This window comes from Sciurus vulgaris (genome assembly GCF_902686455.1).
Source record: "Sciurus vulgaris genome assembly, chromosome: 5".
NCBI lineage: Eukaryota > Metazoa > Chordata > Mammalia > Rodentia > Sciuridae > Sciurus > Sciurus vulgaris.
The window spans coordinates 133,730,108-133,738,921 of NC_136465.1; the positions used below are offsets into that span (position 1 = coordinate 133,730,108).

The following is an 8,814-nucleotide window of genomic DNA, read 5'->3' on the forward strand; positions in this document are numbered from 1 at the left end:
AAGGCCATTCCCAGGCCCAGTGGGAGAGGCTGCTGTGATCGATTACACTGATTGGAATTGGGGATGGTGGTGTAAGGGCTGCATATTTACAGGCCCTGTTAAAATTATATTGCAAGAAGAGCTGCAGTATCCATGCAGTTCCGTCTTCTCAGTTTGTCAAAGAGGAAAGTGCAGCCCAACCTGGGTAGTTTCACTCATTTGCTATCATACACCTAGCCTCTCTGGGATAGCATCCAGGTCGGTTCCAGTCCTGTGCCTGTCTTTAGCACTATGGATAAATCCAAAATAGTCCTTGCAGAGTGTTCAGAGAGGCGAAGGTGACTCCCAAGCACTCCTGCAGTTTCTAAATGGCTGAGAGTAAAAGACTGTCAGCTGGATTCTGTAGGCATTATAAAGCTGCTCTCCAGGGGAAGTTGGTCTGATTCTTGCTGACTTCAGGGATTTAGATGCTTAACACTTCAGGAAGGAAATACCTTAGGGGTATCAAGTAGTGTGACTCAGTGTTCAGAAAGGACCCACTCTGAAGGTAGATGAGAGCGCATAATAGCTGCTTCCCAAAACTGAGGTGGCTCACAGAGACACAAGGGTAAGAGTTGAGAAGCAAACCCAATAGGGCCTGTCTATTGGGCAGGGGACTTTGGAATTAAGGTAGACACAGATGCTACTTTGTACTCCTTGGGCCATCTGGTAGTATTCAGAGGTAGGAGACGTTGTGGGTGGTATGGGTGCTCTCACACAGGAGAGCCCATATTCAGGTAAAAGAGGCCATTCAGGTGTGGGCACTGCCTCAGTTGTTGGTCTCACTCATTGGCTGCTCCCTTAACTCCAAGCTCCTATCATTCTCCAGACTAATCCATGGGCAGCAGGATCAGCCCCATATTTATTGCTAGTTAAGGAACAGCACTGGTCCCATGTACTGTGTGGGGAGAGCCCTGGCAAGTAACCAGTATATCACATACAACAGGCTCCTAAGAAGAGACTGCATTTCTGAGTGCTTAAAAAATTATCTTTCAGTTTTTTCATTTAAATATGGTATCACACAGAGTAATCTGTATTGCCTAATGGTCTTTGCCTCAACATATATGCTGAGAAGCCACTGATTTTTCTGATTTTTCTTGAAATCTGATGCAGGGCACCCTGCTCTCTGGGTCTTTTGTTGATTTACTCTAATCCCCATTACCTGCTAAAATGACTGAATGTGGTCAACTGAATATCCAATGAAATATTGTTATCTGATGACTTTTTCTAGAACCACACTGATTTCAGTCTGTTGTACACACACACATCAGGGAAGCACCCTCTACACATAGTGACTACTAAGGGTGCAGATGTCTTATAAGCATTGGAGACCCAAGTAGGTGAGTTTCACTTCTTTCTGTGCTTGTCCTTGACCTAGTAAGAAGTCTTTGACTCAGTAGGGATGTCCCAGGGGAACCATGACTTAAAAGTTCTTGTAGCCTGTTCTGCTACTCCTCTGCCTGCCCCCAGATACGAGAATGTCTGAAGACATGGAGTTAGTCAGGGTCCCTCCTTCCATGTGTGCAGATGGACGGATGAATGAATAATTACAGCAACACTACGGTTAAATGTAACCACGGCGTACAGCTGCAAAGAAAGTAACTTCTGATTCAGAAAACCATGACGAGATGATGGGAAGCCAATTCTTTGCAGAGGCACAACAGCTCTCATCAAAGGACATTTTGTTTTTTGAAACCGTGAAGTTGTTTTTAAAATGTGGACAGAATTATTGGTCATGAGGAACCAAAATCCCCTGATGTTCACTGTGCAGCATTGAATCCAGCACAAATGCATTTGCAGGTGTAGTGACCTTCTGCTTTATAATGAAGTTGTTCGGTGGGCCAAAAAAATGAGTTCACTTCGAGAGGCCCTCTGCATTCCATGATTCATATATGCATTGATCTGGACAACGGGACTTTGCAGGAAAGTGAATCACATGCAGGATAGAGCAAGGTGCCCCTTCTCTTACATGTCAGTCCTTTGCTTCTCAATTGCATTTTCAAATGTAGGGAACAGAGGGCTGTAAATCATTCCATGCATTTTGAAATTGCTGGGGGAATGCACCAAGAATATTGATCAGGAAAAGATTTTTGGAATTTCTCCAGGAAATCTTAGCTGTTAGAGATTAAGAAGGCAGAAAAGTGCTTTGGGTGAAATCCAGAGGCTGGATTAGAGAGTATCTTCAGAATCATCCACCCAAACCTCTCATTTGCACTGGAGGGAATGGAGGCCCTGGGAGATTAAATGATTTGCCAAGGTTACCCAGTTAGAGGCAGCGCCTGGCCCAGAGTATTGGGTTTCTCGCTTAGTTCAAGGCAATTTCTGCTAACCTCCTCCTGTCTCTCTTAACTAACTGACCCCTTAAATTAAAAAGAGGGCAGAATCTAGGGAAGTATTTCTCAAACTGTGTTTCACAGCCACTTATATCAAAGTCACCTTGGATGCCTTTCAAATGCAGATTTCTGGAATTCATGAAATCTACCTAGTGAAACTGAGGTTTAGGTATCTGCATTTTCACAAGCTCCTCAAAGGTTATTTAGGGACAGTACACTTCAGAACTATCCATTTAGGGTCTGTTAATTGGCAGGTGGTACATGGCGGGAAATGGCCACTAACTTTCAACATCACTGAATTTATCTGGAGGATACAGTCGTTCATGATTTCTTGCTGATCTTTGTGCCACTCGTGTAGTGAGCTGAACAGAGCTAATGATGGTTCAAAGAGTAATTATAATGGCTTTCCTTTTTCCTAATGCCTGCTTTGGGCATAGTATAACTATTAATATTAGCTCTTTTCCCCCCAACTGGCAATATTTATCTGCTATATATTGCTCTGCTGTACGTGGTAGAAGGTAAATGAATGCTTTGTAAGCATCCTCAGATATACAGGCCCACTCCAGACTCTGTTGATACACAGTGCCTGGCCTCAAAACGTCTAGCAATGAGTCCACAAATAGTTCAGTGAGAGTCCCAATTATCTCTGCACGCAGGTAATTATTACTTCTGCCATTTAAGTGAAATTTTAGTACATTGCTTATAGCAATAAATATAGGAGCATATTTATGCTGTCCCTGCTTCTATTCATAGCATAGATTTAAAATTCTGTTTCTGTTGGGGTATAGCTCTGAACTGTCCTTCAGTAAGAATTTAGCTGATGATAAATAAAATAATACTATAATCTCATTTTTCCCCTCAGCACCTAACAGACTTAAAAGAGCAAAACAAACCAATCAATCAACCAAACCCACCCCACCCCAAGGCCAATTTTCCCTGCACACAGAAGAGTTCTGTTCTTGGCAGACCAGTCGCTGAGCAAGTTCTATAGGATTACTGCACCATCAAATGTATTGCAGAGGTGTGATGTCGTGGCACTTTGGAACACTCATTATGGAGTTTAACGGGCTTTGTGGTGTGTTTTGCAGCATGCTCTTTCTGACAAGGCCTGCGTGAAAGCCTTTGACCCAAAGACAACGTGTTTACAGGAATGTCTTATCACCACCTTCCAGGAGGCCTATTTTGTTTCAGAAAGTTTTGAAGAAGCCAAAGAAAAGATGAGGTAAACTTGCTTTTCTTCCATCTATAGAAAATAACTTTGCTTTTCTGGCTCTGTTTCTCCTTCTGTCTATCTCTTGTACCTATAGGGGTTGATCACATATCCTTCTATTTCTGTTTATTCTGCAGGGACTTTGCAAAGTCAATTACCCGTCCCTTCTCAGTATACTTCAATCCCTACACACAGAGTATTGAAATTCTGAAAGACACCAGAAGTATTGAAAATGTGGTGCAGGACCTCCGCAGTGATTTGAACACAGTGTGTGATGCCTTAAACAAAATGAACCAGTATTTGGGGATTTGATGCCTGGAACCAGTGTTGTTGCCAGCATGATCTTGTGGGGGGTGTAGCAGCAATTCACTCAATGTCATATAACACCAATAACTTTCTGTATCTTGGCTTGGCTAGTAAGCATGCAATTTTGTGTATCTATACCTACTTGTAACTTACTGTGTTAATGTGTGAAACACCATAAGGAACCCAATGGCAGATAACCACTCATTGTTGGAAAGATTGTGATATGTTTAAATGTCTTAAGTAGTTTTGACAATCCTACTTAGCATCCCTAACCAAACTGCATCTTTAAAACTTGGAACGAGGAGCCCTCTTATGATTCTAGCTTATGACCTTTTCTTCCTTGGATCTGGGCTATTCCTCTGTTCATTAGATAAAATGAAAATAGCAGTGAAGCAGTTTCTATTTTCAGTCGTATCAGTGTTTTCACAGCATTATTCGAGATAAACCCAGAGTTGTAGGAAACTTCCCATCACAGTAACAAAAGATTCATTATTCTATTTCAAAAATTGTTGAGGTAACACTATAGTTGGAATGATTTTAGAATGAGTATTTATACAATGTAAGAAAAGAAAACATTTTACAAACAGGATATATAGGTTGCACTGACCTTGTAGAAACAGTTGTGGTGAGCTTCCTGAAGTATTTTGAAAAGGATACTTCCAGAAAGAATATGAGGAGAGACTAAACAGTGGGAAATAAATCTTGGCACTACGTATTTCATGCTGGAATAAAGTGAATTATCATCTCAGGTGTTAACCTCTTTTTCTGGTCCAAAGATAATGTAATCATAGGGCTATAAAGATCATCTGTGATTCCAAAGAGGTGGAAATTGAGTCACAGAGAAGTTAAGTGATTTGCCAGAGTAGCACAGTTAGTTGAGCTCCAAAGTTCAGAGATGGTCACATTTTCATTTTGGATTGTCGAGTTCAACTTGGGGGACGTGTGTGTTTTTGTGTAGTCAGAGAAGGGAGACAAATGCCTGTTAGACCTGTTTGTCACTGCACAGGAACTGCTCTGCAATCATTGTTTGCTCTCTCAGTCATGCACCAGACCAGATCTATGGAAAGTTGTCCACTTTCTCACAGTTTGGACAACTTTGGGCAAAATGTGATGATACACCACACATTTTTGGTGATCCTTGCTATGAAAGGTAAATTCAGGTTGCTAAGTGAACAAATAAAAAACTGTTGAATGAGTGAATGAACTTCATTTTATGATTCCCTCACCAAACACCAACACTCTTCCCTTGATTCTGTTTTTGGCAGGTAGTAGAGGGCTCTGGATGCTTGGGTGGTTGGGGACAAAAAGAGGTGGAGAAAGAAAAGATGACAAAGTGGCTTTTAAGTTAGTAATTCCAAAATACTTACTTGAGTAATTTTCAACATTACTGGCAGGGATTCCAGGGGGTCCTGGGTCCATGTTCTTGGTGTCCTGAGCAAAGAATTGAGCCAGACATGAGAGGCTGGCAGGTAAGGCAGTGATTTATTTGAAAGGAAAAGTAACATTTTGGGAGAAGTGAGAAGCAGAGTGGGCCCAGCTGCCAAGTGTCTCAAGGTCCTGACTCCATAGTACAGCTGACTTTTATTGGGCTATATTAGTACTCCCCGCTTTCCCCTGGGTGGATGTGGGGTTGATTGGCACCTTGATTGCCAACTGAATTTTATATAATTTCGTTTCTACTGAACATGTGCAAGTTTCTTTTTCCCCTTAGAAAATGCACAGATGGGAAGCAAACTCCAATGCTATGGATATGTTAAATAGTAACAAGTTAACTTAGGTCAGGCCCTTGGGCTATTGTACATGCCCAAGACTGGTTGCGGGGGCGGTGCTTCCCTTCATGGTCTTGAATTCTGCTTGTGGTGCTTTAGCTTTCTCATGCACAGTAATATGGCCTTGCTTGTCCTCACAGAAAGGCCCTCATACTCCGTCGGAGTGTCTTAAGGGCCCTGGGTGGAGATGAGAACCCCAAAGGGTGGTCCCTTGCCCAGGTCTGGTCTCCTACCTAACAAAGATGTTCTTTTAATAGAAAATTACATAAAATTTTAAACTAATTCATAGTCTTATATGGGGCTCACTGTGGATCAGAAATCTTTGGTATGAATATACGTGGGGGAAACATGAGAAAGAGTTCAAAAACACCTTAGAGGAGGTCAAATTAAAATGAAAAGTCAGAGGTTTGAATATTTCATTTGTTAAGCATTCTCAAACAACGCCCCCCCCCTCCCCCCAACAAAACAAAATAAAACAAGACAAACTGAGTTCATGAAGGCATTTGGTGGCTGGAAGGTGACAGCCTTGAAACATAAATACTGTTCTAGGGTAAGGGGATAGTTCCTTGGAAAATTATTGGTGGTAGAGAAATGACAAACACACTGAAACAAATTAAGAAAACTCTAGAAGGATCAAGATCAAGCACTTGTAGATCTTAATAGTTTTTAAAATCACAGACACATAGTTTCTTATATCTTTGTTAGATCTAAATGACCCTGAATAGCTATTATTATTATTATAAATAATAATCTAGCACAATAAATTCCAAAAATTTCAGAGCAAGTTGCTGAAAATTCGAGGAGAAAATTAGCTAAGAAATTCTAAATATCTGCTTTTCCTGTTTCCATAATTTGGTGTAACTTCAGACACAAGTCCTAGAGAATTCTGTCATTTTTTTCATCATTAAAACAAACATAAATGCCATCAGAATTTTCTGATTTATCTCCACTAAGGATAACCTCTTAGTCAAATGTACTTAAGGGAGAATTATATTTAATTGCAAACAAATGCTCTAAACAAAGATAACATTTGAGGGATCCTCTGCTTACCTTATTATAGAATCTTTACTTTTCTTACATGTGCAAAAATCTATCTTTTTTCAAAAATAGAAGAGCTGTAAAGTAAATAGGCTTTCCCACAGAGCCTATATAGGTATCATACAAGCAGGAGAAATTACTTGATTCTTTTTAGATTTGTTCTCCATTTGGAATAGCAGTAACCATGGCTTTCACCCTGTGAAACAATGGAATCATGGTTTTCATTTGTTGTGAGCATTTAACATGCAAATACCATTACAGCTAATGGTGGGAAAAAACCTATAAAATTTAATAGCCATCATAGGAAAAGTGTTGGCAGAAAAAGTCCTCGAATGGAAATAGTGCAACAAAACGATCACAGCCAGCTTCTTGTCATATCTGATACCTGCTCAGTGTAACCATTTGTCTCAATTAAGCCTCCTGACTTAAAGCTAAATTAAATAGATCCAAGGGCAATTATAAATTTAAAGACACTTGCTCGCTGTCATCTCACTGTGAGTTGTTACTTTATTTTGGCTTTGCTGCTGACTTCTATAATCAACTAATCAGAAATCAACAGAGTTCCCAGCAAAATCCAGTCTCTTATACATTGCACTTTGCAAAGATAGACAAAATCTGATTAGTCTGAGTTTATTCTTGAAGCATTTTGTCTGTTATGAGTTGGGGTCAACACCCAGTGTATTCCTGAATGATTAGTTTATTTGACATAAGAACACAACAGTTTGTAAATCGTACCTTTTAAGAGTGGCGATTTTGACCCAAGTTTGTTTTATTTGTTTTTTAACACTTTAGTGGTAAGGTTTGTCAGGCTTGGGTTTCTGGTTTATTCTCATTTATTTACTGTGTAATTTAGAAATTATGCTTTATAGGGACAATATATCTATGCTTGTCTTACTTGCACATTGTAAATGGGCCTGAGCCTAATGAATGTAAAGTATTGCAACATTTACCAACATGAAGAGTCTAAAATGAAAAACAGTGTGCTTTAACGTGGAGGCAAATAGAAATACAACGTTTCATTTTCAAATGGAGTCATGGCTCACATCATCTCATTTTCTTCCTTCGAGGAGGAAAACATTAACAGGAGATGTAGTTGTCCTCCAATTCATTTGATCTAATTTTCAACTTCTAAAGAATCAAGCGCTGATGCTTACTCTCATGAACCTTGTCTTACTTATAATGAAAAAGAAAGCAGCCTAGAGTTTTCTGTTGTGTCTGAATTTTTTTCTTTCTCTTTTAGTTTCCCAAGAAGTTCTCTTACTTTGGGAAATGATTCTTATGCTGATTCTTATGCCACATTCTGGGAACAGTCAAGGGAATTAGCAGTGGGACACTGCTTCTTCTAATAGTAGATTTGCATATTTTACAATAAGCCAGTTCTGGAACATGAAGCGATGATTCTTTGTAATGTGATTTGGGGTCTCAAAACACTCATGCAGCGGCTTAGTACATGATCAGGCACTGTTCTAGACCCTGAGGGTGGAGTGGTGAATAAGAGAGAGGAGCTTTATGCTCACTTGGAATTTACATTCTAGTGGAGGAGACACAGGTCAGAACTCCACATGGTTTGATAAGGTGACAAGTTTTATGAAGAAATATAGTGATTTGATAAAAGCAGTGGGGAGATGATGCAAGACGGCCAGGTAGACCTTTCTAAGCAGATGGTATTTAACCAAGAATCATAAGGTGAGACGAAGCCAGGCATGGAGAGGGCCATGAGAAGAATATTTGTGGAAGAGGGAACATCAAGACCGAAGCGAATGGTGCATTTGAAGAAGAGATGGATTGTGATTTGAAGGCAGCCTGGGAAGCGAGGGTGAGAAGATACAGGATTCCATTAGGAGTTGTGTGTACTCTAAATGCAGTAGCAAGTCACTGGAGGGCTTCAAGGGAGACAATGACAAGATCTGATCTACATTTATAAGAATTACTGAGGCTGCTATGTGGAAATGGATTGTAAGGTGGGTGTGGGATAGGAATCCAAGTACCAAAACCAACTGGGAAGCCATTGCAGTATTGGAGATCTGCAAAGTCAATATCTTGCTGGATCATGGTGGACATTATTAAAATTTGTGGTCATTATATAAGTTATAAACAAAGTGGGTGGGTGAGAACCACCAGATGAAAGATTGGGGAAAAC

At 40.2% G+C, this 8,814-nt stretch overlaps 1 protein-coding gene across 1 annotated transcript in view; it reads left to right on the forward strand.

The window, feature by feature from the left end:
• Positions 1-4,705, forward strand: part of TPH2 (tryptophan hydroxylase 2) — a 91,338-nt gene extending 86,633 nt beyond the window's left edge. The window contains exons 10-11 of the mRNA XM_079142411.1: positions 3,440-3,573; positions 3,699-4,705. Coding sequence (XP_078998537.1) covers positions 3,440-3,573; positions 3,699-3,873 — 309 coding nt within the window. The 3' untranslated portion in view covers positions 3,874-4,705. The remainder of the gene's footprint in view (positions 1-3,439; positions 3,574-3,698) is intronic.
• The last annotated feature ends 4,109 nt before the right edge of the window (positions 4,706-8,814 follow it).